The sequence below is a fragment of the Labrus mixtus genome, chromosome 18, assembly GCF_963584025.1.
Source record: "Labrus mixtus chromosome 18, fLabMix1.1, whole genome shotgun sequence".
Classification (NCBI taxonomy): Eukaryota; Metazoa; Chordata; class Actinopteri; order Labriformes; family Labridae; genus Labrus; species Labrus mixtus.
In genome coordinates this window covers 10361139-10380416 of record NC_083629.1, presented here as the reverse complement: position 1 = coordinate 10380416, position 19278 = coordinate 10361139, and the positions used below count along the sequence as shown (strand labels likewise).

Here is a 19278-nt window from a genome sequence, read left to right as displayed (position 1 = left end):
GCAGCCAGCACTTTTTGTCACTCTCAGTGGGTGCTGAGTGTTGTGTGTCTGCTGTGGATTCGGTAGCTGTGCTGCTGAAGCAGGCATTCTATACAACTTCCAAATCTTTCTGTGCTGCTCGATCACAGGAAGCTACTGGAGCTGAGACATTTGCAAATACACTGAATCTTAAACAACACGATGTGTCAGAGTTCAAAGTGATTGTAGTTTTTTTTTTTTTTTTTTTTTAATGCAAACAGGCAGTTTACAATTTCTATTCCTGCAAACAACAAAGGAGACTTGATCCCGTACTAGTCACAACCCCTTCTTCAAAGGAGCGCAAGTCTCCATTCCTGATTAATCAGAAACCTTTTGGGGATAATACATATGCTGTTTCATTGCTTATTCATTGAAGTTGTTATGCAACATGTTTACACAGATCTCTTTAGTTCCTCGATTCTTACAACAACAAAACATCAAATGTCTTCTTTTGTTAAACTGTATGGAGCTCCACTCTCATAATTCAGAATTGTCATCTCTGCGTCAGTCACAGTCAGTGAAGCTTATCCACCCACAGAGACTACAGTCGGCATCATAAAATAATACGTGACCGTGCACAACAGGAGGTGTCAAGGGGAGCTGGCATAACATCCATTTAAGAAGTTAGCCTTGAAGTAAGACAGCTTTTTTTTCTGCTTGAAACATTCAATATCCAAGGCTCCTCCTCAGGGAGTTTTCTAAGGACCAACATCCTAGAGTCAAATAAGAGGAGTGATGAACACCACTAACGTGCATGCAAAAGTGATGCAAAATCACATTATATTTAGCTTACAGTGGACTGTCATTACTTGAACAAAAAAATGCATTTTGGTACTTGAAATAGTTTGGAAATTATGATGATGATTCAAAAGCCAATAATCAAAAAGTCTGATCGCCTTACACAACTAAGATGTTCTGCAACCAAACTGTCAACACATCCCTTTTCACTGCTGCATAGACCATTTCATTTACAGTCAAATGTGTGTTGTATGACGGCTGCTCATAGTTTAAGGAGTTAAATGTGTGCTCAAAGATTATTAAGAGAGAGATAAGAGTGGAAGATTTACCTTCTTCAGAGCTGACATCCTACGTAGATCCTCCTCCTGCAAAGCCCATTCACATGCTGAGGTCCCAAACCAAGTTGGAAGGGTGCGCAAATCCTAACTCAGTCCTGTGCTGATGCTGAGCCATGAGGCTGCTTAGTATTCTCACCCCGCATCCACCCCGTTGTACAGCTGGCTCTGTGTGCGCACGCCCCACACTGCTGCTGTGACAGGATTCAAACACACGGGGAGCTCTTGTCTGATCCTTAAACACAAACAACCACAGCAACACAGCAAGTTGGAAATGTTCAACTGACAGAAAAAAGAAAAGTGAGCCTGTTTATGCTGGCAGGAACAAACTCATTCAATAAAGCGAATATGATAACTTTTTAAGCAGTAGTTCAACAAGGTCTTACATATTATAACTTAATGACGCTCAAATGACACAAAAAAGTTTTTATTAAATCACAATAAATATTTCGACCAGAGGTTTTTTTCAGATTATGTTTTTGCATTAAATTTAATTAAACAAATCATTTTAGGTTTGTTACTTTTAAACGTGTTTTTATTTATGTTTTAAACCCCACAGTTGTCTATTAGTTATAAAAATATTTATTATACATTTTGTCCTATGTATTTAGTTTCTTATATCATGAGCAAGACTGCTTTATATGCCGATTTGAAGAATGGATCAGACTGATCAAAATAATATATAGATGTAAAATATAGAAGATACCCAAATGTTCTGAGAAGTAAAGAAACATGAATTTAACATTATTTTGAATGGGAACCGGTGAGACTCGACAGTGGGAGTGGTTCTTTGCTGTCCTCCAGTCAGAGGGCTAAACGTTGCCATGGGAAACAGTGTCGCTTGAGTTGCCCGAACATTTATACAGTTGATTATTATTTTTAAGTTACTCTACCGGTTCCTTTAGACATTTATTACACTTACAGCAACTCCGCTCAGTTATCTTAGTGATGTTGTGACTTCTTACTTTACTGCGGCGAGCTAGCGTCACAGCCTGTGTAGGCTAGCTAACAACAAGCTATGGCCTCATGCTGCATTTAAACTTCAACCACCTCGCTCCCACCTGCAAAACTGTTTTACGTCGATATGGCTCACAGAAAAGAAAGTGAGTATGACGACAACATTGTTACTGTATTGGTAAAACTCCACAACGGTGTATGCATGCAGAGGGCTAACGTAGCAAGCTAACGAATGTAGCTAGTTAGCGTATATTGTAAACAAACGCACGTGTTTTGTCTGTCAGTAGTGAGTAAAGCTGACTTTTGATCAGCTTTCTCTTATCCACCTTCCCTAATCCTTGTTGAATTATATGGTTAATACTTATGATGTTGTTTGGCAGGGTTCTCTCAAATTGAAATTGTAGTGTGTTTTACAAGAGAAGATGATAGTGCTCTATAAACCATCAGGTATTTGAGGGTTTCCACACTTAACATTGTCCGACTAACAGAATGTACTGCTGAGTTTAAGACTGTTACCTTAAAAGTATTGGATGTTACAATTAAAATGCTTTGGATTACCTGAAAGTGGCATGTGCTTATCGTCTTTTTGTCATCTCTTTTCTTGTGCCTCTTAGTATTTCAAACAAAAGTGCTCCAGAAGCTCTACCCAGCAGCTCCCAAGAAAGAGGACCCAAGGCCAACATGCAATGTAGAGGCCCTAGCCAAAAAAACTTGCACGAAAAGAAAAGCCTCTCAAGTGAACTCAACAACTGGTAAGATAACACTAAGTTCACCAGTAATCAATGCTGCTTGAACATTTTCCTTTTGATTCTTTTTTGTTTGTTCTGAATACACATATTTTATCACACATTCAGAATTTCTGTGACCCTGCTTCTCTGAGCGTGGGGGATTATTTTGACCTTTTTGTTTTGTATGACTGTTTCAGAAGATGCACAGAGTGCAGCCAATCCAGGCAGGCGGCTGTACACGGTCACGTCTCCTCCTGCAGACTACAAGATTGGTTCAGAGAAATCCGTCACACTCCCCCTGCTAGAAAGTATAAATAGTGCCAAGGACCCAGCTGGTAAGAAGACTATAATCTAACATTTATGGACTTCTGCTGTGCACCATCAAGCTAGGTTAGATTTATAGCAGGGAATCCTCCAGATTGGTTCTATGCAGCATTCAAGTCATTCTTCTCGTTTCACTCTGCCACTCTAGTTTAGTGAAACAGGCAGTGATAATCAATTGTGTTTCTCAACAGAGGACAACTTAAATGCAGCACAGATGGTGTTTGAGGCTAGGTGATTTTCACTTTGGTTTATTTGTGAATGTGTTGTGTGGCAGAGTAAACTTGGAACAACTTATTTAGGTATTGTTTAAATAATCTATGAGGCTGAATAGTGAGCAGTTGTAAAGGCTGATGATGAATAGAGATGGCACTTTCAGCATAATTTAAGACTGTTTATTTTGTCAGTACTTTATCTTGTCATAAACCTTTGCAAAGATCAGACGGTAATAACAGAGCTGGCTCATTATGTATCGGTACTTATCATCTCCCTTAATGCAGACCTTCATCCACCTGACAGGCTGCTGCTTTACCTCAATACGGAAAAGGGAGATTTGTTGGCTGAGATCGTGCAGCGTCTTAAGGCACCCTCCAGAATGAATGATGTGGTTAAGTTTGATTAATTGCACCCGTCAGCCTAACAGCCCCTTAATTGGATCACATTTTTGATTTAGTGGGCACTGAGCCTTGATGGAAATTGTACTCCAAAGTCCTTTAAAGTTCAGCTGAGGTTAAGCTTCAGAAAGAAATGTGATTGTGAATCCATAATAATAATATGACTGAAACAGTTAAGTAAGAATTAGTCAATGTGATATATTACGATTCATATATTAGAAATAAAGTTGACAACTTCAGTAGAAGTGTCACACAAACAGACCTGTGTCTACACTTTTTCTACACTTTTGCAGTTCAGTACACAGTATGACAAAAATGTGAAATAACCGTCTAAATACTCTCTTTGTTAAAGTTCTGATGCTGGCTCAGCAGGTTTAGTAATTGTCTCTGGTCAATTATTATTTTGGATTGACGGTGGCTTTCGTATTTTACAGGAGGTGGGAGATGACGTTTTTGATTTTTTTGACAGACGTAGTTTATATTGGGCTTTGCCTGATGGGATCCAAGATTTTATTGTTGCAAAAGCATGATTTTCTTTTCACGGTAAACTCCACACAGTTTCTTGGCTGCAGAATGTTTTCATAAACCAAAGAGCAGTTCTCATTAAAACCCCAGTCCCTTTGTCCTAAGGCAGTTAGCATAACCCCCTACACTATGAAACACTGCTGGGAATGTAATCTAAAATACTAAATGGCCAGCCGAGTTTCTGATAAATTACTGGTTGTTGCTAAAGATGCTCGTATTCCGTCATTCAAGATTGTGCAACTTTACATTCCCAATGTGTTTTCTCCTCTCCTATTGCCCTTTACAAACACACTGCTCTTACATTTGCAGCTGCTGATTTGGAACTTCAGAGCGGTGAACTACAACTGTTTCAAAGAAAGATTAATGGGTAGCCTTTTATTGTTTTGCCCAGAGCCAGAATTTTTAGTGTCACCAAACTGGCTCTTTTTTAACCTGTCAAAATTGCAATCGTAATTTATGTTGCATACTTAACCTGATGAGGAAGAGGTTATGTTATAGTTTAGGTTAGTTAAGTGGCTCTTGGCTTAATGTTTTTATTCTTGGTTCTGATTGGCTCAGCTGCTTTTGCAGGGTCAAGGCAGACATAAAATGTATCAGTCTATAGATAACTAAGTACACAATACACGTTCTTAATAAATATGGGGGTTATACCAAGAGAACTCTTTTGATAAATAATCTCTATTTTTATGCTGTCATATGAACTCTAGGCACCTTATTTCACAAATGCTCTTACACTTTTAATGAATTTTTTTGAACCTTTTCACCTCTCATCATCTGTAGTCCTCCAAGCGAGCGGCCTGGGTTTGAATCTGACCTGTGGCTCCTTTCCTGCATGTCATTCCCCACTCTCTCTCTCTCTCCCAAATTTGTGTCTCTATCCACTGTCGAGTCTCTTAATAAAGGCTTAAACCCACTACCTTCAGTTATGATGAAGAGATAAACATACATACTCTGATAAATCATCAGAAGTTTCAAGAAGTTACTTCAGAATTTTCCTTCCTACCTTTAAGTCTATTTGAAACAAACAAAAAGAAGTGAGTTGGGTTTTTGTTTTTGGAATGCTCCAATATCTCTCCTGTCTTCTTTATTAGTTTTGTTGGCAGTGTATATGATATAGTGAGTGGTTCAGTAAGAGAGAGGGAGGGAGAGAGAGAGATAGGCAACAAATCAGTTCAGAAGAGAAAGTTATCAAAGGGAAGTTATCAATCTGGGCACCGGTTTACATTTATCATTAAATTCAGGACTACCTTCAGCCAGCACTAGCCCCCCCCCCCCCCCCAAAGTGGCACCTTCTGCTATTGCCAATCACCTATGTCATGTACCGGCCCAGTATGAGCAGGGGCTCCCCTTGGATTTCTTTTAAGCATTAGTTGATGCAGTGCCACTTTCTCAGCTGCATTATGTTCTGGCTGCTAGCTCTAGGTCACCAAGAATTGGATAAGAGCTGATTTCTCCGACCTCTCAGTGCCTTGCGAGTTGTTAAAGAGAGGGAAGGTGTGAAGATGTGAAAAAGAAGCTGTGCAGCCAGTAAGAGCCCCATTACTGTGTGAGGCACACTGCTAAAGTCCAAGTCGTTCTTGGTAAGACAGGACATGTAGGGAGGAGAGAGTGGGGGGATGAAATGCAGCATTTAAGGTTTCTTTCAAGCGCCAAACTGGTTGCAGCTCGTTCGTTTGTTAGCTTGTTTTTTTTAGACCGTATCGACAGTGCAGTGAGACTCTAATAAGAGACGCAGAATCTTACTTTAACTTGAGAGTAGGAGCTCATATGGAAGCTGCAGTGGATTCAACTTAACACTGCTTTGAAACTAATCAAAACTTTGCAATCTTGTTTCCAACAGATGAGATCGCCCATGAAAGTGATGAAGAATTAGACAAAGATGAAGAGGGGAAGGGACAGCATAGAAAAAAGAGGAGAAGGAAAAGAAAACCAGCCCTCCTTTTAGACTCTGGTACAGATGGAGCTGTGAGTGAGTCCTTCAGAGGTCAGAGTCAGACGCTTGTAGAGGAAGGAGGAGAGTCCATCAGCTGGAACAGAAAGAGAAAGCTGAAAAAGAAACGGCACAAAGAGAAGCTGCGCTCAATGGGTCTCATGCCCCGGGCCTCTGCCCTGGAGTTCACATACCGAAAAGATGAGGAAGAAGAAGAGGAGGAGGAGGAGGAGGATATCGAGAGGAGAGCTGCCGAGGTGGCAGACTTCTTCAGGACAACAATGGAAATCTATATGTCGGATTGTAAGTATTGAACAGGGCTGTGATTGGCTCTTTGGATCTCCTCTGTAACCACAGCTTGTTCTCATCCATGTTCACATTTGGAAAATAAAAACTCAGCTGAGCAATGGTTTGATTATGACATATGGTTTCCAAAATTAATTCTGCCAAATGCTGCAAGCATCTTAATGAAAACAGTTTAACAGATGTAATTGCACTTCTGCCACAGCACATCGGTGCTTCTTTATGAGCCATGATAGGACAGTTCTAGTCTGAAACATCGCACCAGTAATGGGATGAAAGTGTTATCGGCAACAACAAAAAAATGTCACTCTCTTATTTAGAGACATGCTTCTCACACACATAGGCCCCAAATACACACATTCACAAACAGGACTGGTGGACATGCATTAGTGGAGCGATGTCAGAGTGGTTGGGGATATATATATATATATATATGTATATTTTAAATAAATCTAATTTTAGAGAAAACTTTAAGATACGGGGCCAACATTAGAGACTTTGTAGTGTTTCACATATTTCAGAGTCACATTGCAATTTTTGGGGGATTTTTCAGAACAGACTTGAAAATCTGAGTGTTTTGGAAATCAATTAGAGTCTTCTGTAACGTTTTTCATTTTCATGTTAAGGCTTTGAACATGCTCAGGTTAAGAAGTCAATTAAGCTGCAGGGTGTGCCGAGGATTTGGCAATAACTCATGTTAGAAATAAAACAAGACAAGACTAATGAATGATCAGACTGCATAGGTAACTGTCTGATTTAGACAATAACCTGCAGCAGAAGTGGTACAAGTTGGAATCAAAAACTGATGAATTGTAAAAGCAGTTGCTGTACATTCAGTGAAATGTCTAAACTTAGATTTCTTGTTTAGACACCTCCAGTGGGATTCTCCTCCCTCCTGTCATGTTCAATAAAAGATCCTAACAGACCCTCTTCTCCCTCCTTCTTCGCCCCTTCAGCCTCATCACGTGTAGACAAGCTTCCGCTTCTGTCGACGACTATGGACGACCTTCTTTGCAGCATAGCCAGCGGTGACAAGCCCACCTCTGTTCTACAGCATCTCTACAGCCTTAAGGTCTTTGTTCAGAAGAAAGAGACCGACAAATTGGAAGCGTCACTGGAGAATCTCCAAAACTCTTCATTGTTGTCTGCAGGTAAGTGAGAGGGTCAAAATCATCACAATTACATTCATGCCTGTTCCTGTCCATATCGGCCTCTTCTTGTTCAGATCTGCCCCTGAAACCTCACTGACCTGTCTCTGCAGGTTAATACACGCCATTGTCTGCCTGTGCTTGCTTTCTCCGCTATTTTAGAATTGATCCCATTGTTCACCCGAGTATAGCTGCCCTCTCTTGCCCTCAACGGCCTCAACCTGTACATACCTGCCCTAGATGTTGCCATGCTAAAGCAGGCTCTGGTTCATACTACATGTGACCACCACCAGCAGTTAACTAACATGTTTCAACTTGTTCCATGATGCCAAAACATCTCCACAGTCTCCAGACATGTTTCCTCCTGAGCATGAGTGTTTGTGTGTGTTTGTGCATTCACATGGTTGGCTAGTTGCCTGCATAATTGGATCAGCAGGGACTTTGCGGCCTTCACACTCTGAAGTGTTTGTGTGTGAGGGGGAGAGAGCGACAGAGACTAGCCAGGAGATTCAGGCAACCGCCTCAAAGTTCCGCTTGTCCCCTGAGGTCCCTGTCCCCAAGACAACACTGTGTAGAAAACAGTTATCCACCTCATGGCCAGAGCTTCCAGTCGAGCCTGCTTCAGCTGTCCCTGCCCTCTCCACCCACTGCTCCGCTGAAAACTTTTGAAACCCCTCCCCCAGAACACGCCTCATATTGTATGATTAATGCTACGTTTGGAAGTTCAACTCTGCCAGTAGGTTTTCATCAGAGAAAAATCCTTGTGGATGAATCTTGTCTCTCCTTTCAAAGCATGTTCTCCAAAGATACTGGAGGTGTATTTAATTTTTCACATTCATGAATGTCTCCTACAAGGCAATTTTAAATAATTTAATATTCTCTTATTAGCATTAATGAAGCATTCTGTTCTTGAATGTTACCCATAGTCACAGCCATGTAAGAGCTACCCCATGTGCTCGTAGAGAAGTTTGCTTTTAAAGTTCTTGAACTGATTTACAGCAGCTCTCCTCACTCTCTGTTTCTACCTAATCAATCGGCTGCAGGGTCTGATATTATTTTACTGCACCCTGAAGTTTCTTCCATGAATGATGTAAACTGCTCATTTTGTACTTATAGTATAGTATAGTTTCACAAGATTTGATTCTTACTTCAGAATATCAAAGAGTATATTGAGGGAAGACTTTCTTTGAAGAGAGACTGGTCTGTTATGTTAAATGTCTACATGAAGAAAGAGGCAGAGAGTAAAGTTGAGAACCAGAGATTTTTTTATTTATTATGCTGAAAATACAATTGCAAATGTGTCTCTTTGTTTGCAACAGCAGCTGTAACTAAAAATGTTTCTCTCCGTGTCTTTATGTTGTAGAGGAAACCACTGCAGTCGTATCACTCTTCCAGTACTGGATCACAGACATTCTTTCCATGCAGGGCGACAGGAAGACAGGACTTTCTACAATGCACCCATGAGACTGTCAGTCACACTGGGACAAGAAACTCCACTGATGGATTATTCTCACTGTTGTCCATTCCTTTAAACAAGACAGTTCTTGAAATGTTTTCTTCATTTTGTGGGGATTTCAAAATGTTGGATTTGTGCTGTATTTGGAAAAAATATTTGAAAAATGTTTTCTTTGCCTTTGTTTAATCCACTTCATGACTTTTACAAATATAAACAAATCAAGGTAATCCTGACCTTGGAAAATCCTTTCACCCACCATGTTAAGCTTGAATCTGTGATTCTCAACAGAGCTGATTTACCTCCCCTCCCATTTCAGTTTAATGGAGATTACATGAATTTAACATTTAACTGGTATAAATATAAATCCTGTCCCACACATCTAAATCTAACACTTTCAGATATTTATTTTGCACCTGGAAGATGATCATTACATGATCCCCACAACCACTCGTTGATCTTACCTAACTGTAAACTCAATATACCAGCACAGTTTGTTGTCGATGGACTTAAGGAACCAGAACTACCAGGGAGTCCTATCTTTCTGTGTCTGAGAACCTATCTACAGCACAGATAATCTATTCTTATACGCTGTGATCCTTAGTTCAATGCCAGGGGATAAGTTCGGGAAAAGGCCAGAGAATTATCTCAGCTGGACATCGATTTTGTAGTGAACTAAGTCTGTTGCAGACCTGCTCTAGACGAACTGTTGTCTCTCTGTAATGTTCACTTGAACACACAGCTTTGAGGTGTCAGGGGTATTACAGCAGTGAGCACTTAGAAGGGCAGCCTCTACTCACGGTCAAACACAAGTATCTGATAGCAGCTTCGGGGCTCATTCTGCAGATATTTTACAAATGACACAATAAGGGGTATACATTGTGCCTGATCTGGATATATTCATCATAAAAGGTGATTATTAATGATTTTAATGCAGTCAACACACTTGCTTGCAGTGAGGCTCTTGGAATGTCAACCTAACATTTGATGAAGCCCTGGTTCAGACTGAAATACCCTGAAAAAAATTAAGATGAGTTACCATGACATTTTGCATATGTGTTAACAGTACCTAAAGAAGAGCATCAATTATTTAACCCTTGACATTTCCTGTTTAACCCCCGCAAGGAAAATGGTAAATGGATTTGAGCTTGTATAGAAAGCGCGTTTGTAGTCTTCTGACTAAAGCACTTTTTTAAAATCACAGTGATGGCAGAGGATGTAGTCTCAACTAATGCCATACATACACATTCACACACCACTGACGTAGCAGTTCGCTACTTGAGATTCAGCCAAGGACATGAACCTGCTGGAGATGGCCTTCAAACCCCGGACCCTCTGGTTGACAGATGACTGAATCTACCACTTAGCCACAGCTGCAGCAGAAAAGATTTCCCTCTAAAGTGAAGAATGACTCTTGGTTGTTTACCTTAAGCGTCTGCACTTGTGTGTTTAAAGCAAACTTCTCAGTAAGTCTTCAATGAAAAGGTGTTGATACAGATACATTACAAATGTGTGCCCACTCGTTTCTGCTGCCCCCGTGTGGCCAAAATATTTTGTTATTGCAGATTGAACTTTTCATTTAGCAGCACCATAGGGGCACAGTTTAAATGTGCTTAACAATTTGTGAATATTCCTGCAATTGACATTCCCATTTACCTCCTTTCACCTTTTGTTTACTGTGTACCAAATGTTAGCATGCTAACGCACTAAACTAAAATTATTAATATTGTAGGAATACTAAGCATCAGCATGTTATTTGAACATGTTAGCATGGTAGCCTTAGCATTTAGCTGATACACAAATTGTATACCTACAGAACAGCTAGCATGTAGCCTCTTAGACTTGTTAATGGTTTTCTTTAGGCTACATCTGCATTGAAGTCAGAGTTTTTCTGCTTTTGTTCAATGTTTTAAGACTGTTTGTGCTGTAGCCTAATAAGATTCAGAGGCATTATTATTCTGCAGTATTAAGGCTGTGTCCTCTTATCAGAGATGAGAAGGTCATGTTGGCTGCTCTCTTTGGAGAGAATTCATCTCTTCCAGTGAGAGAGACGTTATCCACACATCCATCTCGTAATAACCTTTACCCTGAGTTTAGAACCCCCCGGGCCTGAAAGCTTAGAAGTTGCTGACATGGCAGGAGAAGCTTTTCTTAACATATACAGAAAAACATTTAAATGATGCCATTCTAGCGGTTCTGAGTTCCAAAGCTTTGTGGATAAAGCAAAGGAACGACTGAAGTCAGAATAAGGTAAAATTAATAATGTACCGTACTAAACCTGAGATCTCTTCTCATTTATCATTTTGCTTTTGATCCCTTCAAACAAAGCGGCAACCTTGGGTGTTGAAAAATGAAGCCAGTGCGGATGTTCAAAATCAGCAGGAATAAACGTGTATACAGCCTTGTTCAAAAAACAAAATAGGTCTTATTAGTAATTGTCTTAATCAGCACACACTGGCTGATTTTTTTTATAACGCATCCATTTTGATTTAATGAACCATATGTGTTATCCATAGTTAGATGCCTAGCTGACCTGATTGACAGGTTGGCACGATATAACGGTTTGTGAAGAGGCTTAAAACCCGCCTCAGCTCCGACTCTCAGCCTATCGTTAGGTTGACTGAAAGTTAGGCTGAGACAGAATTTCCAGCATTGCGGCTGCTGCCGATGAGCCTCCGGAGACCCCTGCAGTAACAGATGGGTGACGAGACTCGGGCTTCGTCCATTAATATTCACAGTCTATGCTTCAAACCAACAGAAAAACATAAGATTCCTAAATAATGTCCAAAGAATTGAAATGGCCTTATGCCACTATTACCTGTCCCCTCAACCCTGCACTCACATACTGCAATTATTTTGTGCATTGATTTATATCATCTATAATAATTTGATGGTATGGCTGAAATATTCACTTTATTAATAAGAATAAGAACTTTATGTATACATGTTTTCATCATGATGTCACAAAATACAGAAAAAAGTTTGTGTTTGATAAGGTGAACTCAAAAGTGCATCGGACAGAACTCTGCAAACATGTATACAAAAAATTTGAATTCCATTGGTTTGATAAATAAACTTCATTGGTAAATTGTTACAACCCATTGATTTTATGACTTTCTAGGAATCAGTCACCGCCACACCCCACACAACCTTCTTTTTGTTGAGATCAACTTCTTTGTCCCTGTGTGTTCTCCTGTAATCCCCTTAGACAAACCACCTGCAGACTAAGTGTTATGTAACAACAGCCAGGACTTTATAAGAGTTAACAAGGCTGTCCTGCTTCAGACACCTGAGCAGGGATTGAAGAGTTCACACATAGGGACGGCCCCACTGTCTGTGGGTTTCCCTGTCCTGGGAATCCAGGAAGAGGAGCTAGAGAGAGAGAGAGCAAGAGGGTGCTGAGTGCTATTTTGCTTTATACTTCATTTTGATTAACCAACATTGTGGAACACTCCGAGATGTTTTTCAGACTCCCAAGACTGACGCCTGGATACATCAGGCTGCTGCAGGTGAGTAGGATTTGTCATTTAATTGCTGTTGTATTGAACATCTGTGAATATATAAAGGTATGATAAGTTGAACAATAGTTTGAGTCAAGTACATGTAACCACATATACATTTTTCATGTGCTCTATTTGTATACTCTCAGTTGACACTTAAACCGTATAAACTACCAGTTAGCGGGAAAGTAAAGTGCTGAGTCATTAAAAGTTTCTTGGCCGTGAATATACGAATGGAAACAGTGTATCCACGTTATTGCTATTTTTCTATATCAAGGAAATTTGTTCTGATTTATGGCCTTTAAAACAAAAGAAAAAAGTTGCAACAGCCCTCGCAATGCGTTGGAGTTTTAGTCTATGTAAAAGTACCATGCTCTGTCTATATACAGGCCGCTAAACAGTAGAAAAAAGCAGCAGATCAAATAATGTTGACAGTGTGAAAGAAGCCATTGATTTAATAAGGTGTCTTCAAGGTTTCATTGGCACGTTCAGAAGTTAACCAACAATGAGTATATTCAGAAAGTTGGTTTCATTAAGCTGCCTCTCTCTCAGTCAAAGTCCAAGGTAGTTGTGACAAGATGATTAATACAGTATTGTTATAGCTTATACACACTATTCACAAAGATGAGCTTTCTCCAGAATTCTGTTTTTGTAACAATAGCCCTTTGTTAGAGCACACAAAGCACAATCACTTCTTCGTTGGTGTTTACCACAGACAATTGAGAAATCAGAGTCTGTGACAGTCCATTGCATTGTAAATGGAAATGGGAACCGGGTGATTGAGCTACAGGAATGGCTTCTTAACTGTCTGTGACAGAGCACCATTAGAAATGATGAGGTTTTTTTTTTTTTAATTATTATTTACTCCTATGCTTTTTATAATTGTCAAGGGCCCTCCAAGGAAATAACCCATGTCGCAAAACAGACGAGCTTTTTGTTTGTCAAAAGAGATACAGCGCTTTTAGCTAAATGAGGGAAGATGAGTTTTTAATCTCTCAGGGATTGGTGGGAGTAAAGGATGGAGTGAGGGAGAAGGGGTGCTTATTATAGGTTACTCATTCTATGCTTTAGAAATTGGCTACAAGGCCTTAAATTGATCTTAATTTATGTAATTTTTTTTAAATAAATCATCACTTTTTGTTAATTGTTTGCCAAGAAGTGCTGTTTCTGGTATTTCTGGACTACAAAAATCTAACATTCCTCTGATAAAGTCCCATTTCCTCCCTCTCCAGACCCAGGCCTACCATAATGTGGCCATGAGTCCTCCAGCTGAGAAGACCATGCCAGGCATGGCCATGCTGCTGGGGGCCCTGGGGATCGGGATGTGTGGCTACAGCTCCAGGCAGTTGGCCCTCCACCACAGGCCCTCTGCTCGGGTGCTGCAGTTAGTCGGCACACACACTGATGCCAGCATGGTGGGCACGGCTGCCCATAGGAACCCATTCCAGGATGTTACTCGCCGGGCTGGTGCCTACCAGGAGATCCCCCCCCCCTCCTTCGTCGGCCTGAAAGTCCCAGTGAAATAACCTGTGCTGGCTTGGATGAAGATTGGCTGACAGCACGGGTTGAGTTTGAGTAACTACACTTAACACAGGTCCGAGATTGCAGCTATGCTGGCCCACTGAAGTGAGGCCCATGTGCTCTCTTGTGTAGTGCAAGTGTGGATATTTGACCGACTTCAACCTTTCTTGTCAGGAAGTTGGATGTCTTGTATGACACGTAAAAAAATAGATCAAACGCTAACAGATAAACACACAACAAATAAATGAATAAATTAGACACAAATGTTAGCAGCTGCAATGCACTATGAGGTATGTACATGACTATTATAAATAGTTGGATGAGTACGCTATAATGCTGGAACTTCCCAAAGACTGTAGCTGAATGTATTGAAGGAGCTAAGATGTTCAATTTGGAGACATTATGTGTCTTTCCAAGACATGGCGTAAAAAGGAATTGACGCTTGGCAGTGCCCTTCTGCACACAGATGGTTGGCAATTCTCTGTCTCTCTGTACACCCGCTTTCCACCCCTTTCCCTGCCAGCCATGTTCAAGTGCTCGAACAGCCCGTCTTTGCCCATGACTTCAATTGATTTTCCTCTGAGGAGAAGCAGGTGCCATTTATCAACAAGCATTGGCGTTTGCTGGCACAGTCTGGCTTCAACTGTCAATCAAATCTATAGAAAGAAACAGAACAGCTTTGAATCACCAGTGACTGGTTCTTTCCGTTGTTGAGTGAAGTTATTTTCTCTTTGAGGGTGGTCAGAGCATTGAAAGAATAATAGAGATTGGCAGGACAGGTTTGTAGAATTTAACAGTTCTTGTAACAGAAGAATGTCAAGTATATTTTCCATCCAAACCTGAGTCATGTAAACAACTCTTCAACACCCCTTGATAGATTACGAATTCAAATTTACCGTGCTGAGTCACAGCAGGGGTCAGGCCAGCAAAGGTAAAATGGCGATTCCTTGTGGATAAGCGTGTGTCCTCTGTGGAGATTACCCCAGGTGGGAAATCACTCCTGGCAAACATAATCAAACGCTTAATCCGGTATTAGAGACAAAGACCTGTGAGTCGTAGGCCTTCAGTCCCTGTGCATCCTAACTTTGCACCATTCCCCCTGCAGTGTCCACCATTCATCCCACTGTCATAGATGGATTTATAGATCATGCGATTGGTGTTTTGTTAACACCAAAACTGTAGCCTGCAAAAAAGGGACTTGGGATGTGGCGAGACGTTGAGTGTGGTTGAGAATGTGTGCCGTGCCTTGAGGATAGCACAGGGTTATCTGTCCTGAATAAAGAAAAGGAGCAGCATAGAGAATAAAAACGAGGATCCACAAAGACCAAATGGAATGAGTCAGAGGTACTCTTTCAGGAATATTCTGAAAGTGGTGAAAAAGCAGAATGGCGAGAAAGTTGTGTGTTTCGTCACTTAAGGGTCGGCCAGACCTCGAAATCCTTCATTGCTGAAGAGTTGTCTCCATCCTTCTGCCAAATTGGATTGTCAGCTAGTTGTAGGAGGTTGCAAGTTGTTAGAGCCCTGATAGTGGCCCTCCAGAATGCTCAAGCAGTAGGTCACCAACAAAATCATCGTAATCCACTCAGCAAGGGCGGCTAATGGCTCCAACTGGCATCAGGCACAAAGCAATTGGTCACCCTTCTCTGGACAGAGACTGACACCGATAAATAATCTCATGATGGGGTTGTGATGGGCTTAGAAACAACAGGATGCTCTGAGTCATGGAGGATAAGATACACATATGAGTCAACATGATCGTATTTGAAATACAAATCTGAAAGTATGTTGGCACAGATCTTCATCTTATACACATCCAGGCTCTGCACCGCTGTACTGTAAGTGTGAAATCAGTGTAGAAGGGGCGATGGAGGTTGTGTAACACACCTGGCTGCTTTTGATAGATTCTCTCTATACTGCAGCAGTGCACAGTGAGCACAGAGCACTCTGAAAACCGATTGATCTCAATCAGAGAGTGAGGGAGAGCTTGTCTCCACTGCAGCAAACTTCCTATTTCACTCAAGAGTTGAACCTTGTATGAAGGGGAACCTGGAGGACGGCACACTGACAGAAAGAAAATAATGTGGAAACATGTTAGCTGTTGGAATAAAATACAAGGGGGAACGTTCGAAAAGCTCAGTATTCATCTGTTAGCGAGTGGTGTGTGTCACACATTAGTTCCTTTGTAAAAGTCTACGAAGCTGAGTTCAGCTGTGTCTGTTTAATAAGAGATGTTTGTTCTGTTAGCAATGTAATTGACATTTAATGACTTGATGTTGGAAGAGATTAATAAAATAAAAGCGTTTGGAAAACTCTTCTGTTGCACTTACAGTAGTCTCCCCTTTGTGTGCATCATTGCGTTGTGAAGTTGTGTTTTTGTGCAAAGAAATTAATGTTTTAGTCAAAGTGAAAAACATGCTGTTTGCTATAATTAGGCTTCAAGAGAATGGCCTGCAGATTTCAGAATTTAGATAACATCCGAGGTAGGTCAAAGACTTCAATCAATCAATCTTTATTTGTATAGCACCAATTCATAACAAATGTTATCACAAGACCTTTTAATCTTTCTTATATTATCTACAAAGACATCACATGAATCCATCATGAGCACAGCACTGGCAAAGACAAACTTCCTTTGAAGAGGCAGAAACCCTCAAGCAGAACCAGAGTCATGAAGAACAGCCGTTTTTTTTTTTTGTTAAAGTGTCCCGTCCAGCTGAGGATTGACAGCTTCTGTTAACAAAATGTGAGATTTCTTTTTTTCATTTAGTGTGTATTAGCCAATTAGAGACAGAGTAGGGAAGGTCATCTCTTCACCATACTGTAGGGGAGAAGATAGAGGCTGTACTGCTGAAAAATGTCAATCAATCAATGATGTGAATCAGAGGGCATTTAAATTGGATATACCCTATGGAGACTGAAAAATAAGTGGGTATAAACCGTGTACCCTGCACTACACCCCTGGTCATATCATGAAAGAGATTCTGGATTTAATGAAAGTCAAAAGCTAAGTGAAAAGGGGCCAGAACCATGGGCTGTAAATGGCCAGAAGTCATTCCAGTGGTAACAGGATTTTCCCAAACGTAGCTCAACTGCGCACTCCAGTGGACGCATACAGTACACATCGTCTTCATCGCTAAGGGATGTTCAGAGTTCTCTCACTCTTGGTTGTGTCAGTCCGGCATTGCTATTGGGTTTTTGCCACTTTTTTTGGGGGAAATTTCCAACTCCAAAATGTAAACTGGGATTAAAGGTTGTTGTGAGCTGAACGCAGCTGCAGGTCGTCCGTGAGTCCTCCTTCCCTCTCTGTGAGCACACAGCGGGACAGTGCGCTCGGCTGAGCAGCCCTGAAACAAGCATAGCGTGGAGGAGAGAGCTCAACAAACTGCGAACAAAGGGGACCTGGTATTTATTTGTCAACTTTGAAGGGTCTGTACAAACTTTTTTTTTTATTGGTATACAAAGTATAGGAGCTGGTTTTGTTGCAGCAGGCGCAGAGTTAAAAGTTACTTTTCTCAACACGTTTCTCAGTGATGCACACTTAATTCCGGCTTTTATGCAAATGTTAAGATAGCGCGCTGAAGTCTGTACCGTCACATTAAATACACAGCCTATGTGAGGTTCGTGGGAAATGTAGTTTGCCAACTTGGACGAGTGTTTGTAGCCTATTCCATATGGCGGGATGTCTGGGCGTAAATCGTCTCGTGTGTAGGCTACAGTTGAATGGATACATTATATGGATGAGAAAACTTCTGGTCACTCTGTGTCATGTCCTCATGCGGTTGATCTCACTCATTCCTGTGATTACATATAACTGTGTAAACACACTGATTCACTCCAGTCATTCAAATGTGCATCACGAGCTTCCTGTAACCGCCCTCAGTCTATCTCCAACTTTGTGGGGGGAATCAGAGTTCTTCTGTCCGGAGCTAAGAGCGGACCTTAAAGTCACTGGATTATTTCTCAGCTGTAGAACAGTGCATGACTTCATCCATCATTTTATTCGGCTGGGTGTGGGTGTGTGGATGGATGTGTGTGTGTGTGTTTAGGTCACCTCCACTGTGCCACTCTGGTCTGGGCTGAGTGAAAGAGCAACAAGCACCTGCAGGGCACCATCAGTGGCCCAAACCCCATTACTGCAGTATGGGCAACTTTTCCAGCAAGGACGGCCATGGACCCACAGGTAGGTCAGACACACACACAAACTCACACACACACACTGCACACCCTCATGAGGCTGCAATTTATTTCCATTTTTCAAAACCAGCTCTGGCTTGTAATCACTCCCCTTCAATTGTCTTCTTACTTTCTGAAATGGTTTTCAAATATTTGGCAGTGCACACAGACACCTGGCAATGTGTCTGTTAATGTGGGTGTGAGTGTTTTTTTTTTCTTTTCTTAGATAAAAGCACCTGAAGGCTTGAGTAGTACATGTAGTGCCAGGAGGGCATGGGGAAAGAGAATACAAATAGATTAAGGAGGATGCTATAAAGACTGTATAAAGGGGAGGTGGATTAGGGGTAATCAGGAAATTGAAGGCAACAAAAGCAGAAAGTCTGTGCATGTGTGTGTGTGTGTGTGTGTGTGTGTGTGTGTGTGTGTGTGTGTGTGTGTGTGGCAACAGCGGGAATCTTGGCAGCCCTCCGGTGTGTCGCTCAGTGAGTGGTCATTCTCCTCGCGTCCCCCTGTGATTCGTTCTGGCCTCGCCGGGGCCAGCTGTGATGAATCGGCAGAATTCCTCGGCTCAGCACAAGGGCAGCGGATTAATCATAGGAAGCCTAATGCTAGCCGACACACACGGACCTCAGTGAACGCACACACACATTCTCTCATTCAGTCAGTCTGCCACCCGTACGTGCGGTTGGACGAGCACATTAAAGGTCTGGAATGAAGAAATAAAAAAAAAAAAAAGAAGCAGGGGCTGGCATGAGAAAGTTATTAGACAATCCTGTCATTCTTTCCCATTGATTGGACCTAAGAGCAGGTGGTGTGTAACGTCTTTGGGAATGTTCGACTGCTGCTCTTACATCATTTCATTGAAAGAAAACACAAGTATTACTTGCGGTGAGTCTTTTGTCCAAACAAGGAATCGGAGGAAAGAAAGAGAGGCGTGATGCTCACTGGGGGGGAAGGGATTAAAAAAGAATTTGTGTTATTATGTCAAGTTTGGACATTTATTCACAGCCAATT

The 19278-nt window shown here is 41.3% G+C and overlaps 3 protein-coding genes across 7 annotated transcripts in view; all 3 read left to right on the top strand.

The window, feature by feature from the left end:
- Positions 1-19278, top strand: part of si:ch211-195o20.7 (cytospin-A) — a 404502-nt gene that overhangs the window by 371817 nt on the left and 13407 nt on the right. Inside the window, exons 1-2 of one of the 4 annotated variants that reach the window (XM_061063324.1) lie at positions 17210-17517; positions 18138-18271. In XM_061063324.1, coding sequence (XP_060919307.1) covers positions 18232-18271 — 40 coding nt within the window. In that variant the 5' untranslated portion in view covers positions 17210-17517; positions 18138-18231. Of the gene's footprint in view, positions 1-17208; positions 18272-19278 lie in introns of those variants that run through there. The other 3 variants (XM_061063326.1, XM_061063327.1, XM_061063323.1) reach the window with 3 other exon arrangements.
- On the top strand, positions 1559-9300 carry LOC132993380 (glutamate-rich protein 1). 2 transcript variants are annotated; one of them, XM_061063195.1, is made up of 7 exons: positions 1559-2194; positions 2429-2495; positions 2663-2800; positions 2974-3111; positions 6077-6469; positions 7426-7620; positions 8981-9300. In XM_061063195.1, the coding sequence occupies exons 2-7, from the start codon at positions 2471-2473 to the stop codon at positions 9079-9081; spliced, it is 990 nt and encodes a 329-aa protein (XP_060919178.1). In that variant the 5' UTR covers positions 1559-2194; positions 2429-2470; the 3' UTR covers positions 9082-9300. The 2 variants fall into 2 exon arrangements, with proteins under 2 accessions (XP_060919178.1, XP_060919179.1); XM_061063196.1 differs by lacking the exon at positions 2429-2495 and having other exon boundaries at positions 1561-2194; positions 8981-9237.
- On the top strand, positions 12348-15823 carry zgc:193593 (uncharacterized protein LOC564090 homolog). The gene is made up of 2 exons (XM_061063395.1): positions 12348-12579; positions 13803-15823. Exons 1-2 carry the CDS (start codon positions 12529-12531, stop codon positions 14094-14096), a joined length of 345 nt encoding a protein of 114 aa, XP_060919378.1. The 5' UTR covers positions 12348-12528; the 3' UTR covers positions 14097-15823.

Excerpts from the sequence above, each read along its gene's own strand:
- LOC132993380 (XM_061063195.1), top strand. The coding sequence starts at position 2,471 with ATGATAGTGCTCTATAAACCATCAG. Across the intron at positions 2,496-2,662 it reads AGTGCTCTATAAACCATCAG|TATTTCAAACAAAAGTGCTC; the intron begins GTATTTGAGGGT and ends TGTGCCTCTTAG. Across the intron at positions 6,470-7,425 it reads GGAAATCTATATGTCGGATT|CCTCATCACGTGTAGACAAG; the intron begins GTAAGTATTGAA and ends TCGCCCCTTCAG.
- zgc:193593 (XM_061063395.1), top strand. The coding sequence starts at position 12,529 with ATGTTTTTCAGACTCCCAAGACTGACGCCTGGATACATCAGGCTGCTG. Across the intron at positions 12,580-13,802 it reads GATACATCAGGCTGCTGCAG|ACCCAGGCCTACCATAATGT; the intron begins GTGAGTAGGATT and ends CTCCCTCTCCAG.